Source organism: Urocitellus parryii, chromosome X (genome assembly GCF_045843805.1).
Source record: "Urocitellus parryii isolate mUroPar1 chromosome X, mUroPar1.hap1, whole genome shotgun sequence".
Lineage (NCBI taxonomy): Eukaryota > Metazoa > Chordata > Mammalia > Rodentia > Sciuridae > Urocitellus > Urocitellus parryii.
The window spans coordinates 42,177,425-42,203,392 of record NC_135547.1 but is presented as its reverse complement, the minus strand read 5'-3'; the positions used below and the strand labels follow the sequence as shown (position 1 = coordinate 42,203,392).

At 36.8% G+C, this 25,968-nt stretch overlaps 1 protein-coding gene across 2 annotated transcripts in view; it reads left to right on the top strand.

The window, feature by feature from the left end:
- Rnf128 (ring finger protein 128) overlaps window positions 1–25,968 on the top strand; it is a 97,655-nt gene that overhangs the window by 24,183 nt on the left and 47,504 nt on the right. Inside the window, exon 1 of one of the 2 annotated variants that reach the window (XM_026402651.2) lies at window positions 13,344–14,053. The exons of the other annotated variant lie outside the window; for it this stretch is intronic. Coding sequence (XP_026258436.1) covers window positions 13,570–14,053 — 484 coding nt within the window. The 5' untranslated portion in view covers window positions 13,344–13,569. Of the gene's footprint in view, window positions 1–13,343; window positions 14,054–25,968 lie in introns of those variants that run through there. 2 annotated transcript variants of the gene reach the window in all.

Below are 25,968 nucleotides of genomic sequence, written 5' to 3'. Positions count from 1 at the left end.
TTATATTTAATTTTATATCTGAGACATTCCAGAGGTTCAAGGTCGGTAAATATATATATATATATATATATATATATATATATATATATATATATATATATATATATTTCTAAATTTGTAAAATGACTGCAGTGACAGGTGGGATAAGTTTAGCACACTTTTTCCTAGCAATATTTTTTTAATTGAAAGTCTGCTTGTTTTTCACTTATTCCATTGCTATCTAACACAATTTTCAGTGAGTGACAAGGGAAAGATTCTGTTGCAAAGAAAACTGGAAAACAGCAAGCAGTTTAATTCCACTCTCAGGTATACTACTGTGAAGCAACTGACAGTTACTTCTGTCTTGAAACTTGAAAACCTTTGCCTAAAATACCAAATGCGGGGCATGTTGAAAGCAGTTAGCCTGCTTCCTACAATGTCTGTGCTGAAGTTTCATTTTGTCCTGAATATCACCAAATAGAAGGCCTGCACACCAGCCCTGTTGTGCCCTAAACCCTGTGCAGAGCTCAAGCATGTGTTTTCATCAGGTCTGTAAATACTTCAGCCTTCACCTAAGAAAAACTAAGATGTTTAATGAACTGGTGGAATCATTGAAGGTAAACTTGATGAGACTCTTCTTCAAACAAGCAAGTGCTTTGAGTTTTCAATTTCTACCCTCTCTTTTTATCCACCTAAAGCAAACATTGCTGAACCACTTCACTGCCTCTGGTAAAAGGTTTTCTGTGGCTCTAGAGATGACAACACACAGAATATTAAGCAGCCACTGATTTCCATGTCCGAATTAGTTTGCTATAAAGAATATAAAATATTATGATACTATCAGCACCTAAAGTTACAAAGAGAGCTTCAAAAAAATGTATCTACCCCTCTGCTAATTGGAAGATTATCAGGAATGGGAGAAGTGATTTCATAGATACCACAGTGTGCTATGGCTCAATATATCTGGGAATATTTTCCTTTTGATATTCCTGTCAGTATTTTTCCCACAAAAGTTCCTATACTTTGTATCATATAATTTGTGGTGAAATAAAAACTAAAATTATAACTCTAAAATGACTTTTTGTTGAACACCTTTTTCTCCATTGCCTGTTTCCTGCTACCAACATACACATAACATTTATTCAATTCTGGGGTGACAAAACTTAATTACTGTGTGGATAAGAGTGGCAAGCTAGCCAATTTCAGTTGTTTCAACTATGTGCTAGAGCCTAGTCACTTATTGCCAGATACTTGTTTACTCCAAGTTATTGATCAATTTTGAGCCCTGGGCAGCTGCAGCTAATCCTAATGCATATAGTTGGCAGCTGTGAATTTGTGACTTTGCCCCTTGGAATACAAAAGCTGCCTTTGCCCACACTCATGCAGACTTTCCCTTCTAAAGGGCAAATCTTAGCCTCAATAGATGATTGTGATTATGCACTACTATAGGATATTTTATATTTTTATTTGTTTTTGAAGATTTTATTACTCCCCAAATTGGATATCTATTTAAAGTTCAATATTATATTTGACAAATAATAATTATATAGATTTATGGAGTACAATGTGATGTTTCAATACCTGCTTATATTGTGGAATGATCCAATCAGGCTAGTAAACATAAACATCACCTTGAATACTTATCATTTCTTTGTGATAAGAACATTTATAGTCCATTCCTTCACTTATTTTGAAATATACAGTATGTTTAACTGTAATCACCCTGTTGTGTAATAGGTCAGCAGAAACTATTCTTCCTGTCCAACTGAAACTTTGTACCCTTTGACCATCTCCTTCTATCTGCATTTATACTGCCCCACCCTAGCCTCTGAAAATCACCATTCTCCTCTCTATTTCTCTGAGTTTGACTTTCAATATTCCAAATATACATGAGATCATGTGATTTGTCTCTATGCTTAGCTTATTTCACATATCATAATGTCCTTTTGATTCATCTTTTGCAAAAAAAATGACAGAATTGTTTACTTTTTTAAGAAAACTTTTTTATTGGTACTGGGGATTGAACCTAGGGTGCTTAAACACTGAGTCCAACCCCAGGCCCCTTTTTATTTATAGACAGCATCTCAGGAGTTGCTGCAGGCCTCACTAAGCTGATGAGGCTTGGTTTAAACTTGTGATCCTCCTGCCTCAGCCTCTTTATCTGCTGGAATTATAGGTGTGTGCCACCATGCCCAGATGAATTTTTGGCTTTTTAATGACTGACTTGTATTCCATTGGATATATGTACCACATTTTCTTGACCCAAGCATACATTGATGAGCACTTCAGATGTTTTCATATATTGGTTATTGTGAGTAGTACTGCAATGAACAGCCATCTTTTCAACATTTTGATTTCATGTTCTTCAAGTATATGTCTAGTGGGGTAATTGCTGGATCATATAGTAGTTCAGTTATTAATTGTATGACAATCTCATATTGTGTTTTCTATAATGGCTATGTTAATTTACATTCCCATCAACAGTGTAGAAAGGATCCCTTTTCACTACATCTTTATAAATTTACCTGTTTTCTTTTTGAAAATAGCCAATTTAACATATGTTAAGTGATAGCTCATTGTGGTTTTGATTTGCATTTCTCTGATGATTAGAGGTATTGAGCATTTTTTTCATTTATTTCTTGTCTATCTTCTCTTTTTATTACCTTTATTTTACTTATTTATTTTTATTTTGTGCTTAGGAAGAACCCAGGGCCTCACACATGCTAGATGAGCACTCTACCACAGAGCCACAACCCCAGCCTCTATCTAACATCTTTTGAGGAATGACTATTCAGATCCTCTTTCCATTTTAATGGGGTTGTTTGTTTTCTTGATGCTTGAGTTTCTTGCATATTTTGGATATTAGCCCCTTATATGAGGTACTATTTGCAAATATTTTCTTCCACTCTCTGTGTTAGCTCTCCAACTCTGTTGTTTCCTTTGCTGTGCAGAAGCTGTTCAGCTTTATGCAATCCTTAATGTCTATTTTTGCTTTCATTGTCTGTGTTTTTAACATTCTATGCAAGAACATTTTCCCATGCTAATATCATGGAAATTTTTACTATGTTTGCTTCTAGAAGTTTTCAAGGTTCAGCTCTTACATTTAAGTCTTTAATCCAATTTGAGTTGATTCTCTAATAAGTGGTAAGATACACATCCATTTTAATTCTAATGCATGTGAATATCCACTTTTACCAGCATCATTTATAAAAAAAGACTGTCCTTTCCCTGGTGTGTGTTCTCGGCACCTTTTCAAAAATCAATTGGCCATAGTTGTGTAGGTTGGTTTCTGGGCTCTCAATTTTATTCCTTGATCATTGTGTATGTTTCAATGCCAGTATCATGTTGTTTTAATTATAAGAGCATTGTAATGTATTTTAAAATCCATTTATGTGATGTCTTCATCTTTGTTCATTATTTTTCTTTCAAAATTTCTTTGCCAGTTTGGGGCCCTTTATAGTTCATTCCATACAAATTTTAGAATTGTTTTTTTTTTTCTATTTCATTGAAAAATGACGTTAGAATTTTTATAGGGGTTGCATTGAATCTGTAGATCACTTTGAGTATTATGATGGACTTTTTAACAATATTCTTCCTATTCAGGAACACAGAAGAATTTTCCATTTTATTTGTATTGTTTTCAATTTTTTTGTAGCTTTCAGTGTAGGGATATTTCACCTCCATAGCTAAATTTACTCCTATTTAATTTACTTTTTGGTGTTATTGTAAATGAAATGATTGTCTTAATTTCTTTTTCAGATACTATTTTATTAGTGTATAGAAACACTACTGAGCCAGGCGTGTTGGCACACACCTGTAATCCCAGTGGCTCAGGAAGCTCAGGCAGGAGGATTGCGAGTTCAAAGCCAGCCTCAGCAATGGCGAGGTGCTAAGCAACTCAGTGACACCTTGTCTCTAAATAAAATACAAAACAGGGCTGGGGACGTGGCTCAGTGGTTGAGTGCTCCTGAGTTCAATCCCTGGTACCAAAAAAAAAAGAAAGAAAGAAAAGAAATACTATTGATATTAAAGTAGATTTGTATCCTGCAACCCTACTGAATTCATTTATCTATTCCAAAAGATTTTTTTTCTGGATATTTTCTGGATATTGTAGGGTTTTCTATGTATGGGATTATGATGTCAGCAAACTTTCTTTTGTATTGTCATGTTCCCATCTTCTTTTCCTATTTGAATACTTTTTCTTTCTTCTTACATAATTGCTTTGACTAGGACTTCTAGTACTGTCACACATAAGTGGTTATAGTGGGTAGTTTTGTCTTGTTCCTGATCTCAGAAAAAAAGCTTTCAACTTTTCACCACTGATTATGAAATTAGCTGAGGGCTCATCATGTGTGACCTTTATCTTATTGAGGAACATTCCTTCTATAAGTAATTTGAACATTTTTGCAGTACTGGGAATCCAGGGCCTCGCACATGCTAAGCAAGGGTTCTACCACTGAATTACATTCCAGTCCTTTACCTAATTTATTGAGAGTTTTTATTATGAGAGGATGTTGAATTTTGTCAAGTGCTTTTTATGCATCTATTGAGACAACTACAATTTTTTACTTCATTCTTTTAACGTGCTATATCACACTTATTAATAAGTGTAAGTTGAAACATTCTTGTATCCCAGGGATAAATCACACTTGATCATAGGAATGAAGGGATGTTTATGTTTTGTTTGTTTGTTTTTGAAGTATTGGCAACTGAACCCAGAGCCTCATACATGCTAGGTAAGAGCTCTACCATTGAACTATATCCCCAGCCCTGGGTATTTATTCTCAAATTGTTTTCAGAAGCCCAAATCTTACAAGGAATTAATAAATGAGGTTACTATTGAAAAACAATAACATTCCATTTATAGACTAAAAGTATTTATTGCCCATATGCATTTTTAAGAGCTTAACTCCTTCATAATTTACTAAACTAGACCTATCTATGCCCGCCAAGTCAAATCCGTTCAAAGGCTTTCTGTCATTTGTCCTGTTCAGTAGCAAGGTCAAAAATATTTAAATAAACAGTCATGTGCCATATAATGTTTAGGTCAATGATAAATCACCTTTATGATGGTGTTCCCATAAGATTATAGTGGAGCTACAAAATTCCTATCATCTAGTGAACGCCTAGCTGAAGAAGAGGTGAGTTAAAAAGAAACTGAAGAAAAAGAGCCCCACAACAAAAGGGTTACCAGAAATTTTGCAGGCCTCAAAAAGCTCCTTTAAGAGTTTTGAGGGCTGGGGTTGTGAATCAGTGGTAGAGTGATTGCCTAGCATGTGTGAAGTACTGGGTTCAATCCTTAGCACCACATAAAAATATATAGAATAAAGGTATTATATACATCTACAACTAAAAATATTTTTAAAGAATGTTTGAAACATGGACCTTAACACTGAACAGTTCTCATTAAAAGAAAAGAATGTTCATGCTGTAATATTTGTTTACAAGCAAATCTAGGATGAAAAAAAGTAATAAAATGAAACAAACCAAGCAAACTACCATAGATATATTTCTGCAAACAGTGACATCTCTTCAAGAAAAGCCTGAGTTCCTTCAAGAGGAATTCCAGAACAACCCATTGTTATCATCAAAGATGACAGTTCTATACATGTTTTTGCCCCTTAAGCCCTTCCAGTAGGACAAGATGGTGATATTGGTGATCTTGACCCTAGGTAGGCCTAGGTTAATGCATGTGTGTCTTTTTTGTTTTGTTTTTGAGAAAAAAAGATTAAAAACTAAAAAAAAAAAAAAGGCTTAAAAATAGAAATAAAATTTATAGAAAAGGATATAAAGAAAGAATATTTTGTAGAGCTAAACAATGTACTTGTATTTTAACCTCTTATTACACAAAGTCAAAAAGTTTTTAAAAATTAAAGTTTATAAGAAAAATGGTACAATAAGCCAAGGTTAATTTATAATTGAAGAAAATATTTTTATAAACTCAGTGTACCAATGTTTTCAAAGTCTACAGTAATATGTAGGCCTTCACATTCATTCACCAGCCCCCACTGACTGACTCATCCAGAATAACTTCTAGTCCTGCATGTTCCATGGTGAGTTTTTCATACAGATATGCCATTTTTAAACTTTATTTTTACTGTACTTTTTCTGTTTAGATAGGTTTAGATACACAAGGGTTTACCATTTGTTTATAATTTTCTACAGTATTAACTATAGGTTTTTGGTGAATTTAGTACAGGTTTGTAATCTAGGTGCAATAGTTCATACCATATAGCTCAGGTATGGAGTAGTCTTATACCATCTGGGTTTGTGAAAGTACACTCTGTGATGACTACACAATGATAATATCACCGAACAATGTGTTTCTCAGAATATATCACTATAGTCAAGCAACATACGATCCTACTTCCTGATTTGTTAGGCTTTAATCTAATGAAATATTAATGGGTCAGGATATATTTATCCAATTTCTCATTATTAGTATCACTATTTTGTAGCTGAAAAAGAGGAAATGGAGATTTACTTGATGTCATATAAACAATTAACAACAAAGTTAAAATAAAGAGAATGACTGGAGTAAGTTTTTGTGGATCTAAGCTACAGAATAGTTTATTGAAATCTGATGAATGGACCAGCAATAAACCTCAAATACGTGGTCATTTTTGTAGGGCACAATTCATCAAAAACATTTCTTCTCCCATTTTTTCCCAGATAATTGTCCTTTCTTTTTGATAACATATATTCAAATCCTCTAATGGTCACAGATTTAATTCTTATGTAATCTTCACTTTATTGGAAACCTGAAAAAGAAAAATAGGAGACTGCATGAGACCAGATGAGTTTCCCAAGTAGGTTAGCTTGATATCACAGTGGACAGGAAAGACCCCTCATCTCCACAGTTATTCAGCACCTCTTCTGTCCAACTTTCCCTAGAGGCCACCCCTGCCCCCATGCCTTGATCCCTTTCTCACTCTTAATCTCTTTTCTACTATCTGTGATCCTCTTAATCACCTCCATAAATTTAACATAGCTAATCTGATCCCCCAGTGACAATCAAGTAGACACAATGGCTGAAGTTTCCTCTAGTATCGTTCACCAAAACATCCTTTCTGTTCCAGTTTTCATCAGTGGGTGCAAAACATCCTTTCAAAATATGTTCAGGCACTCTTCTCCATAGACTCATGTGAGTGAACATGTACACATGAATATGTAGATATTTATAAATAATTATGAAGACTTGACTAGATGCACTCTTGTAATTATTATTTAAGATTTCCGGGGCTGATAAGCAGGACATCAAGATATTCTGGTCAAATGGTATGCTGAATGTGCTACTAGATACATTCATTCTTTCCATATTATAATGATATTATCTCTATGTTTGTGAAGAGGTATAGTGGAGTGATAATGCATTTAACTGGGAGTCATACATACCCCTGTATGAATTCCAACTAGCACATACTAGCTGTGTAACTGTTAGCAAAATACTTCACCTTTCTGCATTTCATTTCCCTCATTTGAAAAATGAGAATTATAATGGGATATTATCTATTATGAGAACCAAAAGATAAAATTAATTCTTTTTAAGTGTCTGAAACATGATAGGTTTTCAATAAATATAAGAATTTTCCTACCTTTATTTATGAAGGCAGTGTTATATAGGGCAGAAAGTGATATAATAGGAAGAGTGTAGTTTTACACTCACACATGTGGTCAAATTATAAATTTGTCATTTGGTTATCATGAGTGACCTCAACAACTTATTTGACCTGAGTCTGAGATTCTTCTGTAAGACGTAGCATGTAATACTTATAGGTATAACAGGCTTGGCCATAGTAGACTTTCAATTGTAGCTAATAATGATGGATGTAAGTAGACTGTTCTTAGTTTCAGATTTAGCACACCTACTCTCTGCAAGACCTCTGAAATTTTGTGTGCATGAGGCCTCTCTTTAAAAAAAAAAAAAAATCCCACGTTTTCTAATCATTGTATACCAATGTGAGCCAACCGAAGTTTATCTACATTTGCAAGTGATATCATATCATTTGGAAATATGCTGTGGCATCACATTTTGGTGTTTTATTTTGTTTTGTTTGGCTGACTCTCTCCACACCCCTACCGTTTCTTCTTCCTACTCACAGCAGCACCTAGAGTTGAGATTTGTTGCCATCCTTTCTCTATACATTCTATACACCTATGTTGTTAAGCTGTGTAGCCATAGCATCACTGAGATGCCAGGGCACTAGTTGTCCCAGACTGTGCTTTGTCATTTATTTAATGGTGAGAAGCCAGAGGTGATGTCTCATTTTTTGCAGACATATTAAAGGCTGAACATTATCGACCATCTCTACGCCTCTGCAGAAATTCAGTGTGATGGGAAACTTAATCTGCCACAATGGTGCCCTGCTGTTGCTCCTGCAGGATGTTGCTCTGTTTATCAGTTCATCATTAGATAGTGCACTGCTCAGGGCAGCTTTCAGTTTGGTATTGCTGATACGAATATTTGGCAGGGTTAGCCTTTGTGGTAGGATTTGAGGAATTTAAAAAGGCTCCTGGCCCAAATATATCTCCCTCAATGTTCACAGTGCCTGAAATGCACACAAGAAACATTTCACTTGAATTTTCTTTCTTTGATATAAAGCAATGTTAAATTGTGAATGCCACTCTCCAGAGAGAAGACACTGAATCATTATCAGCTATTAATATTTAGAGTCGGAACTACATTGGAATTCTGCTTCTGTTCCTAGCTATGAGCTTAGGCAGGTTGCTAATTCTCCCTGAGCCTGTTTTCTATTCTGCAAAAAAAAATGTAGTTAATAATAGATGGCTGTGAGGAATAAATGAATAAGGATGTAAAGCACATAGTAAATGCTCAATGAACAGCAGCTGGTATTACCCATATGGAGAAGGGCCCTGAGGGAATATATGTGGAACTAGTACATTTGGTTTGTCAAGAACCAAGTGAAGTCTGGTACAGGAGCAGGGCTCAGAGAAAAGGCTTTGGTGGACTGAGGATACAGCTAGAGAGTAGGATGCAAACTCTGATGGTCTGGAGTTGGAAGGAGGAAGAGAATGGTCGGAAGCAAGGTCAAACTACATACACATGAACATTCTGATAGGCAAATTGTAGTCCTCCTATTCAGAGTGTGATGCTTCGTGAGGTAGTGAGCTTTTACACTGGAAGCATTCAAGCAGAGGCTAGATGCTAACTACCTATCAAGAGTAGTCTAGTCTACTCCAAGGATTCTCCAATGTACATGTACATAAAAATCACCTGGGGATCTTGTTAAAATGCAGATTCTGATTCAGTTGGACTGGTTTGGGACCTGTGATTCTGCATTTCTAACCAGTTGCCTGATAATGGTGATGCTCCTGATCAACAACCTCATGCTCAGTAGCAAGGCTACTGTTGTAGTTTGAAAACAACTCACAGTGACTCAGAAGGATATGGTGGGTAAAGCCAGTGAATTACGCAGAGTGGAAAGACTTTGATGCAATCATGATCTACAATCTGGTCCTCAGCTTTGAAATTTGATTGGTAGCATAACCAGAGTCTGGGCTCCTGGGAACTGACTCATAGTTAACCAAATTCACAAGAGACCAACATATGAGCCAGAATGCCAATTGATTAATTTATAATGAGAAGTATAACTTCCAAATGAACCAGATACTAGTGTTTGCTGATCAGTGCATTATCTCCCAGTAGGCATATTTACAAGAGGAGCTAAATGATAATAAGAAGGTTGCCTGGTGAGAATGAACTCAGAGCAGGGGGAGTTCACAGGATGGTTTTAATGGTTTGCATCATCAAGCTAAGATAGTCTGATTCCACAATTGGGCTAGACCTCCAGAATAGATCTGGGGATGCTAGCCTCTCCATTAGTCTCTTTGTCACCAGTCTTGTTCTCATGTAATCTGAATTATCTATATAAACCCAGATTTGATCATAATATTCATTTGCTCTGGTGGCTTCAATAAAAAATTATAATTTCAAACTCATTATTACAAAATTGTGAAATATACAGAAAAGTTGAAAACTAATACAATAAGCATCCATGTATCCACCACCAAGATCCAACAATCAGCCAAGCATGTTGGCGCACATCTGTAATCCCAGCAACTCATGAGGCTGAGGCAGGAGGATCATGAATTCAAAGCCAGCCTCAGCAACTTAGTGAGGTCCTAAGCAACTCATGGAGACCTGTCTCTAAATAAAATATACAAAAGGGCTGGGGATGTGGCTCAATGGTTGAACACCTCTGAGTTCAATTCCCAGTACTAAAAAATGAAAAAATCCAATAGTTAAATTTTGCCATATTTGCTTTAAGTATGTGTGTGCACATGTGACTCAACAGTTTTAATAGTTTCTAAACTCTTTGTGCTCTGGGCCAGCATACTTGAATAGCTTCACTTTTCTTGGTTCCCCTTTGGCAGCTTACATCCCTGCCATACCTCACCACTGAAAGTTAGTTCCCTGAATGTTCTCTGGTATTCTCATATAATATACTATTGCTTATGCCCAAATATCTTTACTCTCTTTGTTTTGATAACCCTTCTTGTTTCTAAAGACTCAGTCACATCTGTGTTGCCATAACATCCTCTGCTTTTCTCAATCATAACATTTATTACTCTGTACTGTTATTGTTTCATTACCTCTGTCTCTCTAAAGTGTGAACTCACTGAGAGCAAATACTGGTTTCTTTGTGTCCCTGCCTCTACAGTGCTTTGCACTTAGTAGGTGTTCAGTAATCAGACTATCCAACTGCCTAACACACAGTTTTACCCAGTCACATCATAGGCACCCTCAGATCAACATGCCTAAAGTAAACTCATGTCTCTTCCTACCCACTTTATACATTTAACCACCCCCAATACCTCAATTGAATGTCATCTAGTCTTCAGAGCTAAAGACCTCAGAGTACTCCCTAATTCTTCCATCTCTTTCTTCCCCCAAACCAACTCCTGTTGACTTTATCTCCAATATTCCACTTTTCTTCATCTCTATTACCTATTTAGTCCAGGCCACCTTCATCTCCCACCTGGAGCATAGCCAACAATCTTCTATCTGGGCTTCCTTCTGCTACTTGTGTCCCCTCCAATCAATTGTCAACAGTAAAGCCATAGTGATTTCTAAATTTCAAATCTGATATTTTTTCATATATATATATATATATATATATATATATATATATATTCATATGTGTATGTGTGTCCCTGATTATATTACATTTTGGTTCAGTATAAAGTACAAATTTCTAGCTTTACCCAAAGGACTGTCCAAAACTGGACCTTATGACCTCTCCAACTTTATCTCTTACTATCCTTCCTCTTGTAGTCTAGGTTCCAACCATTTTACAATTACAAGGCTTATTGTAATTGTACTTTCCCAACATTTTCTGTTTTATATCTCACTGCCTTTCCTTGTGTTGTTCTCTGCCTAGAAAGACTGACCCTTGCAGTACAGATGTAACCTCCTCTGGGATGCTTTCCCTTATTTCCCAGTCTGGGTTAAGTGACTCTTCTCTATTTCCCACTACTGCCCTATGCATACATCTATCATAATGTTTACAGTATATGCATACAATTATCAATTTACTTGTCTTTTTCATCCAAATTAATCTAAGAGCTTTATGAGAGCACTTATTTGATTTTGTATCCCAATGTTTAGCCCCTAGGACATAACAGATATGCAATACATTTTGTTTAAGAAAATAATGAATGGATGCACATTAATAAATATTTTTTTCAAATTTCATTTTATATATTACTTTATAAAATACTTCTTTTCTTTTGAATACATTGTTTCTTCAAAGTACAATGTAGTTGATTGTCATCCAAGTAATATTGCTTGATTTAATTTTCAGTGTTTTTCATCAACAAATTCAGATAATTTCTGGAATTGTACCATTTCTTAGAGATGGTTTATTTTACTAATTTCTTTTCTTCTAGTTCATTTTAATCTCAGATGTTAATGTCATCCATAATTAGGGGTACTCTGCTACCTACCCTCCCTTGACCTCCAAAGTCCCTTTCAACTGTCATGGTTCATGTTTCACAAAATTGCCCATTTATTTATATTCTAGTTGCTGTTTGGTGTATGGTGATACTTTTCCTATAGCTTTCTCCAAAGTCATAAGAATATCAAGTGTAGAATTGTCCCATGCTTAACCTTTGGGAATAATATTAATTAAGTAAAGGCTGGGTCAGGGATTGAGGGAAGTGATTCATTGGGAATTTAACAAATGTCGGGGTAGGTTAAGAATATTATATTTCCTTAAACTAAAAAGTGGCTAAGACTGAATATCCTAAAAATAATTTTCTCTGATTATTGCCTCAATGTAACAACTTTATTTTAGATGTACTGTGTCCCTAAACCTGTTTGATAGTAATAGTTTTTAACATAGCATTTTACATTGTGCTAAGCACTATTCTAAATGCTTTACATGTATGAACTCAATTATTTGAACCACTGTATACATTAGGTCATTATTATTCCCATTTTACAGATGATGAGGAAATTGGGGCACAAAGAACTAAGTTACCCAGAATCAGAAGTTATTCATAGTGGCCAGACACAAGATGTATTAATTCAGCTTTAGTGCATATTATTGATTGCCTAGTAAATGTAATAATTGACACAGTAAATAGAAATTGTACACTTAACTAGGGATAAATCATAATGCAATAATGACATAGGTGAATTGGCCTAGATGGGTCAGACTCCTTTCTGTTAGTGGGAAAAGGAGAAAGGATGATGTAGTTAAGGTCATGAATGGTGCAGGGGTAAACTTGATTTATGGATGGGGAAGAAAAAAGGATTGGTTTTGAGGTATGTGAAAACAGTAATTCTTTTGTGAAGACCAATTTTACTTTTAGAAGAGGTATCTGATGCAGTACATTTAGTCTGGGGTAAGGATAGGAAGGAAGTACATACGTATGACGCCTGTTAGGAGAAGGAAAGGAGAAAGGTGCCATTTGAGGCCAGTAAAATTGGGTAACAAGAACTGGCTCATCCTCTCCAGCACCACCCACCTACCCAAATTCTCTTGACTACAACTCAGACCCATGGGATCTGCTTCTTTTTAGTAGTACTTTCACATTCTGGCTCCGTAATCTCAAAATGCCCTTTAGCAAATGTTTGGAGGGAAAGAGGTATTCCTGCAGTTCAAAACTGACTCGAATCCTATCAGAAAGATTGAATGTTTGCAGATTCTAGAGTCCCTCGCCTGTCCATTTTTCATAAAACGACGCGACACACCTGGCCACACAAGCTCAGAGCCCACTGTAATGCCTTCCTATCCTGTTACCCTTTTAAGAGGCGGATCCCGCAGTGTCCTTTCCTCCCGCCCAGCCACCTCTACCCCCAGTCGGCTGGGCGGAGCTTCATGCAAAAGCCCCAGAGCCCGACGCGGCCACAGCAGTAGCGAGAACTGGAGCTTTCTCGAGCTGCGTCTGCTGCAACCTCTTTACGGACGCTACGTGCCTCTAGGCTCAGACCTAGCTCACGGTGCATCAGTCCCACTTTGCCCGTCCCCCACCTGGATCGCACCTGGTCCAGGCCAGGGTCCTGCCAAGTGCCCAGAGAGTGCGTGCAAGGGGCCCTAGGGAACCGTGAAGCGCGCGCGCGCCATGGGGCCGCCACCCGGGGCCGGGGTCTCCTGCCGTGGTGGCTGCGGCTCTTCCAGATTGCTGGCATGGTGCTTCCTACTGGCTCTGAGTCCGCATGCCCCCGGCTCCCGGGGGGCCGAAGCTGTGTGGACCGCGTACCTCAACGTGTCCTGGCGGGTTCCGCACACAGGAGTGAACCGCACCGTGTGGGAGCTGAGCGAAGAGGGCGTGTACGGCCAGGACTCGCCGCTGGAGCCTGTGGCTGGGGTCCTGGTACCTCCCGACGGGCCCGGGGCGCTCAACGCCTGTAACCCGCACACGAATTTCACGGTGCCCACGGTTTGGGGAAGCACCGTTCAAGTCTCTTGGTTGGCCCTCATCCAACGTGGTGGGGGCTGCACCTTCGCAGACAAGATCCATCTGGCTTATGAGAGAGGGGCGTCTGGAGCTGTCATCTTTAACTTCCCGGGGACCCGCAATGAGGTCATCCCCATGTCTCACCCGGGTGAGTGCAGCTACTAAATTGCACCCCTTCAAACCTTTGCCATGGCCAGTTTCTCCTATTTTCCTCAGTGCCCTCCTTTCCCTATCCCCTTGTTCTGAAGGAAAATGGGTGCCCCCTTTGCCCCCGCTGAGTGGGGCAGGGTCCTCCTCCCCGAGATTCACCAGGCGTGGGGGTTGGGCGGAAAAAAATCCTTTAGAATTTGCCTCTCTGGTGGAAAAGGGTAAGACAAATGAGGTGCGGAGGTAGGCGAATTGAGGACTGTTTGCTCTCTTCGCATCGCCTTTTCCTGGTGTTTCACAAGGCTGCCTTGCCTTGGATTAAGTGGCGGTGGGCACTGGCTTTTAAACTACTATGGAGAAGATCATCTGGAAATCTCTTCCTCACTTTTTGCTGTACGACAGATTTCCTCGCCTCTCTTCTTATTTTTCTCTCCGTGTTTCCTAGGTATCAGGTACAAGAGTGTGTTACTGTGCCCTCTTAACCCCATTGAAATTTTGGTGGAAACTTTGCTTAGCTCTTGGGTTCTCTGCCCCATGGTCTTAGATCCCAAAAAGATTGTTGGTATCAGTGCTTTTATTTGTCTTTGAAAAATCTGATTTCAGTTATTGAGTTCCAAAACAGGTGATTAAAGTTACTGAGAAAGAAAGAGGTTTATTATTCATGAGGATAGCAAGGGCCTAGACTTTGTAAAGTAGTCCAGGTAGTTCTTAAATTTGTAGAGCTGGTGTAGGTTATTGTTTTTCCCCTTCAGTAATCCTTCCAGAAACTTCCCTATTTGTGATTAGGTAATAATACCTAATCACAAATATCCTATATGTATATAGTAATCCTAGACCCCAAAGGACAGATTAAAAAAAGGAGGAGAAAAAGGAAGAGACATGCAATAGTAGTATATGGTGGTGGTTAAAAGCTGGGCCTCAGATCAGACCTTGATTCAAATTTCTGCTCATTGCTTCCTAGTCTTCTAACCTTGGGCAACTTATTTGAAGTCTTTGAGTCTGGATGCACTCAACATTCGAATGGGAATGATTAATAAGGAAAAACTTATCTACAGGTTTGCCTTGAGAATAAAATGAAATAAAACTTGAGTCTAAGACAGTATAACAGATTATTCACTCTCAGTAAAGGTTAGCTGATATGGATTAGCCTTCTAGGAGTCACTGAAGAGATAAATCTGCTTATTTAACAGCTAGAGGATTTGTGTTTTTCTAAAAGCAGTATGATAGGATTTGCCTGGAAAGTTCTTATTGAGTGGCTGGGTGGAAACAGCACTAAACTGGAACTGAGAAGATTGAGTTCCTTTAGCCCCCTCTTTGCCTCTCTCAGCTTCATGACCTTGTACAAGTTACTCACGTGTCAGATGAAAACATAGAGGTGTAAAGGGTGGAGGCCAGTTTGACAGAGTGTGCAGAGATAAAAGTGAATTAAATGAACTCTAAGATCCCTTTTAGCTCTAAAAAGCTGTGATTCTTAGATTTAGCATGTTGATTATAGCAGCAAACTATATTTCTTTGGTTGATAATCCAACAATTAGAATGAAATTACATTTAAATTCCAGTAAAAGTGAATAATAAGTTTTATTAAATTTTAAATGCTTTACATTTCAGTTTTCTGTCTAAAACACAAGGGTTTGACTTTGTCTTCTCCAAATGGGATTCATTTGCATGAATGATTTGTAATTGAAGCGTATTCTTTTATTAGAGAGTTCCCACTTCGACTATTTTTCTTCCACTTCTGTTAAGGACATTTATCTGATAGTTTCAGGAGGCAATAAAATTACCTTTTGTTGAGCTCCTACTATGTGCTAGACATTATATATATATTTTACACTTTATTGAAAGGCAGTATGGTGTAGTAGGAAAAACATAAGCACTGGAAACCTAATTATGCCTATTGTGTTTCAGGATATCATGTATGAATAAAGCCCTAAATACTGATTGCTTAACTCCATTCACAAAGGTATTTTGATACTTTGAAAACTTATTATTATCTAAGATGATGGTGATAGCAAATATTGCCATTAAGCCAACTAACCAAAAAACTGGCAAATTACTTGGGGTTTAGAATCGCATTTCTCCCTTGAACTCCTGGAGAAACTACTTTTCAACATGGGTGGGGGGAAATTACTTTGCATTTCCTCCACTTGTGTTATTGAATATTTGTTTGCAAAGTGCTGTATTATTTATTCACTCCTAAGAGTAAACCTAGGGGTTCCTTTTAATGTCTGGTCAAAAATAATTTGTCTTGGATTGTAGTGGCAGAGAGGTAAGACTGAGGTTTAAGTATTAACTCGAGATATATTGTTGCAAGTTAAATAGGGGTCACCAAATGTGGAGAAGCCATTGCTGTCTTTTTTGTTTACAGAATCAATCTTTACCCACTCTCACAGGGGCCTGCACTTGAATTGTTTGTCCTTTGTTCCAGTTTGTGCTGAGTTTCCACACTCTCACTTATCACAATCCTTTGATCATGAAGATACATTTGTTTGAAGCAATAGAACTAACTGATTTAGAACAGTTGCTCCACATTTTTTGTATAGTAGAGAGAAACTCCACTGTGTAAGGTCAATAAATTTGGAAAACAAGGCTGTTTTTATGTATACCAAAATTTCATAAAAGGTAGTTGTGATGTAGCATCCACCCATGGAATTTCTGTGTTTCATTTTGATGGCAATGTATTCAGCAACTCTTGCTTCATACAGATAATTACAAATGATAGATATTCATTAACAGTTTGCCTTGGAATCTCTGGATATACATACATTTTTTCAGTCAAATGGATTCAGAAACCTGGAAGGAAATTTAGTTTCAAAGTTTAATTATTATTCAAAGTTCTTATCTTAAATATGAAAATCAGATTAAAAAGCAGCCAAAACTTAGAGTAAGCACTAAAGCCATCTAAAATGTAGATTGTCATGATCAGACACATTAAGCATGCTCTTGTTGTTGCGCAACTAACTGTTCTTACTCTGAGCAGATGGGCCTGAGCCTTGCCTGCTGTCTAATTGAGCACAGCCTCGGGGTTGAAGTGGTGTGTGTACTTGCTTGTACAATTTTCCTTGAGTCAACATGTGCAGGCATGAATTTATTGAAAGACCCATGCAAGATACAGCCTTTATAATCCATGACACATTTACAAGAATTTGAAACATATGCAAAGGGGTAGCCAGAGAAGCATTATTCCTAACGGCTGTTTAAAAAAAAAAAAGTGAATGAACAGTGTAATTTAATGATTTGGCGGCCTCCAATGAGATACAGTTTTATATATAAAAGTTACTTATGAAAAAAAAAAGAAAAAGAAAAACCAAACCAAAAAAAAAAAGTTACTTATTTGCATTGTTGAAAGATAGTAGAGCAGATTAGTTAAGGAATTGGGCTAATATATATAATAAGGGTTTAGTATTTTTAAATTTATAGGCCAATGATTTTCCTTCTCAGTTTTCTAATATATAAGATGGGCACAATAATAAAATTGCCTCATAAGGTTGCTAGGATTAAATGAGATAATGTAGATAAAGTGTCAGTGCAGTATCTGTCATATAGGAAGATACTATTTTTAATCACAGTTAAAATAGTTAAATGTATTTCAGAAAAAAATGAAAATTGCATCCTACATCAGAACGTAATTTGAAAATAAATACCTGGAGTACTTAAAGTCCACATTCCTCAAAGTCATAATGTGGACCATTTAGAAACAGGTTGAATAGACTGAATTTTTATAAAGAAAAAATTGGGGGGGGCCCTTCTAGGTTTGTCATTCTTTTCTTATACAACTGCTTTTCCTTAAGTGACCAATCTTCTTTCCACTCACAAAGAACATTACACTTCTTTATCACTATCTGAGTCTCTTCTCAACTCTTACATTTAGCTTTTATTCTAGGACATTGACTTAGAACAGAACGTTTTTTACTATAGTAAGAGGCTCACAAGAGGATCAAAAGGGATTGGGTGGTGATGATTCACTCATGTCAAATAACATTCCCGAATCCATTTCCAGATGTATTCTTCTTGGTATCTCTGCAGTACTGTATTTAAAATTATTGGCCACTCCTTTGAAACTCTCCCAAGCAGTTTCTTCCTTCTGTGGCCTTTCTTTTTTTTTCTTTTTTCATTTCTGGTATTTTATTAAACCATTCATTTAACATTTCTCCTTTGCATTCCATACCCCTATTATTTCCCCCTTAAAAAAGTAGCTAGCTACCACATCCAGTTGATTCTATCACTTTCAATATTCTCACACATGTCCCATTCTCCCTTGCAACTGTTATCACCATACTTTCAGTTCCTTTGTTTTTTCATGGGGGAAAAATTTTTAGACTCCTATTTGGTCTCCTTGCTCCAGTCATTTTCTCCTTGTATACAGTTCTTCCTCCATATTGCCATTCAGAACACAGCTCTGATCACATAGGTACCATTACTCAAAGTTTAGACTACATTGCTCAGCTTATCATACAAGACTCTTAATTATCTGGTCACAAACTTCTCTCTTTATGTACCTCTTCTCTCATATTGTTCCCTAAACATTCTCTATCCTTTCCCATTATTATTACTTTGCTTGTACTTCTGCTGTTGCCTATACATCCCTTCTTTCAGTTGTACTTTTCAAAAATTCACCCATTCTTCAAAGTTCAAAACAAAACTTTCCTTGGCTTTCAAGCCTTTTTTTTTAATTTAAAAATTTTAGTTGTGTTTTATTTTAATTGAAACATAACAATTTACACACATTTATAGGTTGCAATATGAGGTGTTTCTATACAATTCTTTTTTTTCTCTCTTCCCACTACAGCTCACACACAAAACAAAGTGATCTTTTTGATCATAATGGCACTTGATCTCTTAGTGTACTTTATGCATTTTGCTGATAGTTACTTCTTTATTTTCTTCATTTTTAAAAAGAGAGAGAGAGAATTTTTTAATATTTACTTTTTAGTTTTCAGCAGACACAACATCTTTGTTTGTATGTGATGCTGAGGATCGAACCCGGGCTGCATGCATGCCAGGCGAGCGCGCTACCGCTTGAGCCACATCCCCAGCCCAACTTCTTTACTTTCTTACTAGATTATTTTACCTTCTTACTGGATTGTAATCATTTTAATGTTTGGTTAATCTTCAGATTCCCCATAGGGATCTTTGTTTGGATATATTCTAGAAATAGTTGTTGAGTTGCCTTAAAACACCTAAGAATTCTAATGCTAGATGATCATAAGAGTCAATAGAAAAGTATCTAAGGAAAGGGATTAGAATTCAGACCATTGACTATTTATCAAGGATCTACTGACTGCTGTGTATTGTTCTTCCTGTTTGAATAATACAAAATAATGAAGGTAAAGTACCTGCCCTATTTAGGAATGTAGAAAAATCTAGGAGGAGGAAGAAGAAGAACATACAATAAAAGTATACAAATATTTCAAGATTATGGGCTCCCTAATTTCTGTAGTGACCACCATTATTTTATTTTAATCAGCTTTTTCATTGCTAGGACCGAACAACCTGGCAAGAACAATTAGAGGAGGGAAAGTTTATTTGGGGGCTCATGGTTTCAGAGTCTCAGTCCATAGATAGCCAACTTCATTCCTTGGGGGCTGAGGTGAGCCAGAGCATCATGGCAGCAAGTGTGTGGTACAGGGAAGTGGCTTATATTATGATCAAGAAGCAGAGAGAGAGAATCCACACACCAGATACAAAATATATACCCCAAAACATGCCCCCAGTGCCCACCTCCTCCAGCCACACCCTACCTGTCTTCATTTACCACTCAGTTAATCCCTGTCAGGGGACTAATTCACTTATTAGGTTAAGGTTCTCACAACCCAATCATTTTTTCTCTGAACCTTCTTGTATTGTCACACACATGAGCTTTTGGGGGACACCTCACATCCAAACCATAACAATTGTCATGGGCAAGTTATATGGATATTTAATGACAAAATGACCTATATAACAAGGAAATAGTGAAATATGTTTTTAGAGTTTTTAAATTGAGCTCTCACTATGCTTTTTGATGTTTTTAAAACTATTTACAGAGCTGGGCACAGTGGCATACACCTGTAATCCCAGCAGATCAGGAGGCTGAGGCAGGATGACCGTGAGTTCAAATGGCTTTGAACTCACAGTAAAAGCAAGACACTAAGCAACTCAATGACACCATGTCTCAAAGTAAAATACAAAATAGGGCGGGGGATGTGGCTCAGTGGTCAAGTGCCCCGAGTTCAATCCCTAGCATCCCGCCAAAAAAGAAACTATTTACAACAGCCTTCAATTTATGTCTCCAATTAATATACTTCCATTGAACACAGTGATGAGCATTGAACCTCATTAATATAAAAGAGAACACCGTCTTTTTATTTTTAAAAATGGAAAATATAGCTTGATCACCAGATTGTTTTCTAAGTATATAAAGAACTTTCCCCCATTCAGAATACAGAATGCTACATTTAATGTCTGTTTCCAATCAAATGAGTAAAGAGAGGGGAGTAAGGACATTTTCTCAGTTATCTTCTGATTTTTAAAGGTAATTATCCTTGTTATAGGGAACTTGGAAAATATAGAAAAGTATAATTAAAAGTTACCCATAACTCTAAAACACAGAGACAAACATTATTCATATTCCTTCTTAACTTTTTTCCAGGCATAGGTATAGCTTTGTATTTTACTTTTATCATGATGATGAATTTTTCATGAGTACTAATGTAGTATTAAGAAAATACAGAAAAATTAAAAGATGACCTACAAATCTGTAACTATGGCCACTTTTTAGCATTTTATTGTCATCTTTTTCTCTCTCTTTGTGTATGTGTATAATTTAAAGAACTGTATGTACTCTATCTACTGCACTCCATTATCACACCCAGTGCTTTTGATTGTAAGCCTTCCTTGTGTGATTAAAGATAGAAAAATGGTTTTCATGGCCATTGACTGAGGGTTAGGGACTGAACCTCTCTTCCATTAGCTAGCAAAAAAGGAAGTATGACAATCTGATGGGAAGGAGTATGATTTGGGGCATATAAGACAAAAATTTGTTCAACAGAAGTTTATATCAAAATATATTATTTTTTATCCTCCCCCCACCTTATTTGGGATTAGCTTCTGTATATCAGAGAAAACGTTTGACCTTTGTATGTCCAAAAGACACTAGTTAAAACAATATAAATAACAGAGAGATCAATGGAGTGGAGAGAAGAGAAAAGGGGGAGGGAAGAGGGGAGAGGAAGGGGAAATACTGGGGACTGAATTAGAACAAATTATATTCCATGCTTTTATAATTTTGTCAAAATGAATGTTGTGGATAGCTAAAAAGAACCAGTAAAAAGAAAAGAATATATATACTTACTATCCATAAATGTGGTCTGGTCTAATCCCATTTGCATTGCCTTTGTGGCATTGGTCTTTTGAAATATTTGGTTACCAATTGTGCTTTATTTTCTCTTCTCACAATATTCCCATAAGTGATAACTTTTTTTTTCCTGTCTTGATATTTGTAGTTTATTTTATTTTTTTATTGGTTGTTCAAAACATTACAAAGCTCATGACATATCATCTTTCATACATTTGATTCAAGTGGGTTATGAACTCCCATTTTTACCCCAAATACAAGTTGCAGAATCACATGGGTTACACATCCACATTTTTACATAATGCCATATTAGTGACTGTTGTATTCTGCTACCTTTCCTATCCCCTACTATCCCCCCTCCCCTCCCCTCCCCTCCCATCTTCCCTCTCTACCCCATCTGCTGTTATTCAATTCTCTCCCTTGTTTTTTTGTTTTTCCCCTTTCCCCTCACCTGAACAGACACTTCTCAGAAGAGGACATACAATCAATCAATAAGTACATGAAAAAATGCTCACCATCGCTAGCAGTCAGAGAAATGCAAATCAAAACTACCCTAAGATACCATCTCACTCCAGTAAGATTGGCAGCCATTAGGAAGTCAAACAACAATAAGTGCTGGCGAGGTGGGGAAAAGGGTACACTTGTACATTGTTGGTGGGACTGCAAATTGGTGAGGCCAATATGGAAAGCAGTATGGAGATTCCTGGGAAAGCTGGGAATGGAACCACCATTTGACCCAGCTATTTCCCTTCTCGGACTATTCCCTGAGGACCTTGAAAGAGCATACTATAGGGATACTGCCACATTGATGTTCATAGCAGCACAATTCACAATAGCTAGACTCTGGAATCAACCTAGATGCCCTTCAATAGATGAATGGATAAAAAAATGTGGCATTTATACACAATGGAGTATTACGCAGCACTAAAAAACGACAAAATCATGGAATTTGCAGGGAAATGGATGGCATTAGAGTGATAACTTTTTCAGAACTGAGGAATGCCACCAGTTTCCTTGTTGCTTAAGTAGCACCTCATTGACTAAAGTGTCTTTTTAAAAAGTCATGATGGCCACTGAACTGTAAACTATTCTTAGGGTTTTCCCCAAAGTTTATTTGATAGGATACTGCACATTTTCTGAGAATGAATAATTTTTGCATACATGATTTTTTTTGCAGTATTACATGCAGCAAAAAGGTACATAAATCTATAGTTCAGAGCTCAATGGATTTCACAAAGTGAAAACACCTGTATAATGAACACCCAACTCAAGAAATAGAAACTCCCAAGCCCAGAAGATAACCTTGCACCCCAATGTGAAGAATTTTTGATGCAGCACAATTACCAACTTTGTCTCCTGAGGGAATGACCTCTTGTAACATTGTGATAGAAGCCCGTTTGCCCACAGAAACAGTGTACTTCACTGCACTGGGGCTATGTTACAATGGTGATCCACAGCTGCTTGCTGTAGGGAGTTATTATCAAGCACAGAGCACGTGCATTTTTTTGAGGCAGTTACTAAGCCAGTTCAGAGTTGCCACACATGGCTGTACAACACCCACCTTGGAGTTCTACAGGCAAAGCAGTACACAAGGGCTCTTTGTTATTATTCCATTTCCTGTTCTTTTCTTTTCAAGCAGTGTGCATGTCCTTCTATGCATCACGGTGTGTAGCTACTGCTTGAATTTGCCAATAGGCTCACTACAGTATTGAATTCTTACGAAAAGAAAGTTTGGTGATTCATGCTGAATTGTGGGAAACAAGACTTGATGAAGGTTATTAGGTTCAGAATCTGGTTGTGGATTACTTGGTTTTAACACTTGAATGATCAAGTTAGGTACAAATCTGTGACTTTGAGTTAACTGTATTCATTTTGACCTTTTTTGAAGAATTACAGTACTGGGATTTACTCGTTTATGTGTTTTTGATTCTCTCTAGACATTAACTTATCGTTCCAGACAAAATATTGACATGATTTGGTTAAATGCTGCCTGCAACTAATAATGTTTTAGTTTTTTAAAAAGAAAATACACCATAATGTTAACATTGTTGGCAAAATTATGGATGATTATTTTTCTCTTCAGTATTATTTTTCTGAATTTCCTAGAATGTTTTACACTTATGATCAGAAAAATCTATTATTTTTAAAAATCCATAAATACTCAAATAGTGTAGACAAACCTGAAGAAAATGTTAACAATGTGACTGTAGCAACAAGAACAAAGCATATCTGCTAATAGAAATGATTTACAGGCTATTATGAACAGTTAAGAATTGCTTTGACCTTTTGAATATATGCAGCCCATATAATTGTTTAGTGTGATCCTTTCTTGTTAACACTAATTAGTTTCTTCATATGTAAAATGGGCCTTGAACAATAAAGAATTTTAAGGACTGACTCTTCCTATTTTAATATGGAGCACTTCTTTTTTTCTTTACCCATTGAATCATTATTTGTATCTTTTTTCTCCTTCACACACACAGAAATGTACCTCTCCTTTCTTTGTATTTTTGTTTTTTTCTTAGAACAGGCCTATTTAACCTTACTAGAACCCTTAGTATCCATTATATTTTATAATTTTCAGATTAATCCTAAATGTAACAATTTGGTATAAAGAATTCAATATATTGGTGATTTTTTTCTCAAGAGACACTGGATTTGCCTGGTGATGGTAGCTTTGTCATTCTAGGAAAAAAGAAGGAAATTTGGCTAGAATGAGGGCACCAAGAGGATTTCATGATGTTCTTAATTTTACTTTATTAATGATATATTAAACATATAAGCTCATTAAAATTGAATCAATTATTAATTTCCCTTGAAATTAATATGAAACTCCATCAGTCGATTGTTCACATAAGCAACTATCAGATTCAAAGATTGCTTTGGTACCACTTCTTTTTATCTCAAGATGCTTTTTGTGTCCTGCTCTTCTACCCCCTTACTCTGCCTTTCACAACTTGGTAAATTCTACCTTAGGTACTCTTACACGCATGTGTGTATACACACAAATTCTTTCTTTCTCTCTCTCTCTCTCTCTCTCTCTCTCTCTCTCTCTCTCTCTCTCCCCCTCTCTCTGTGTGTGTGTGTGTGTGTGTGTGTGTGTGTGTGTGTGTGTTTCTGTCTTTTTCTCTCTGCCAGAGCCCTTTCTCCATCAAAAATGTTGTGCTCCCTTCGGTGTGATTTCATATCATTTTTTTGATGGTGAGAGATACTGGGGATTGAACCTAGGGGCACTCTACCACTGAGCTACATCCCCAGCCCTTTTTCTTTTTTATTTTGACTCAGGGTCTAGCTAAGTTCCTGAGTCTGGTCTCAAAATTGGTGATCCTCCTGCCTCAGCCTCCCCAAGTTCTGAGATTACAGGCATGCACCACTGTACCTACTTCTTTTTTTTTATAAGATTATTTTATATATTTATTTTTTAGTTTTTTCAGCGGACACAACATCTTTGTTTGTATGTGGTGCTGGGGATCGAACCCGGGCCGCACGCATGCCAGGCGAGCACGCTACCGCTTGAGCCACATCCCCGCCCTGTACCTACTTCTTTTGAAGTGAAATTAAACAATATGACAAACCAATGCTCTCAATATCTAATGACCTTGAATATATCTCTAACTCAGCCACATAATCTCAAAAACCTCCAGTCAACCATGTAATCCTCCTGATTAAATATGCATTTTCTCATATTCCAGTATTCAAGATAAATATTAATTGCTTTTGTTTGTTTGGGATTATAATGATATTGTTTTTTGAAAAGTTATATGACAAATTTGAGTTAAATAATAATTTCTACTTGCTTTGCAATTTCAGTCCTCAACGTATTTTCACATGCAATAATGTGTGGGCTCTTTGGAAACCCAAACAGTTTAGCAACTTTACTATGGCAAAATGTATTGTCTCTAGTTCCAAACTACTAGCTTAAAAATAAATTCCTGAAACACAGCCCATTAGTATTTCCATTCTGGTTACTGTCCATTATGATAGCCCTATGAAGTATAGTTCATTATATTCTTCCCAACCACACTGGTGTAGTTTTCTCTAGTTATTCAATCTTTTTGTCATGTTGACCAGTGTCCCACCTCACATTTTCCATGTATTTCACCTTAAGGACTCTGCATTTTGTTTTCCTAATCTATGATGGTTTCAGAAGACATTATTTATTTTATAACATTTATAATGTTCTTAAAAGTTTTACAAATATATCTTAACTTTGATTTGTAGTTAGTTAGCCATCAGTAAATTTTCAAGTACATCTTTTCTCATTTTAGAGAATTTCAGCAGCCACTTGGATGAAGGCTAGAAGAATATTTGTGTGAAGTTTTCATTCACAGAGCCATGAGCAATCTCTATTTAACTCTGTTGTAAAGAAGTTTTAATAAGGGTGTTTCAGTCAAATTCTTTTTACCTCCACCACCACCACCATTTCATTTTGACAACAGGACAAGCAAGATATGTGAGAGAGATGGAAACTGACCAATGTAAAATCACTCTTGCCCCAACCCCCAAATCCCTCCCTTTGTGCTGTCCCTCTCTAGCTAATGCCTTTTGGTTGAAGTGGCAGACAAGACAAGGGAATTGATTTA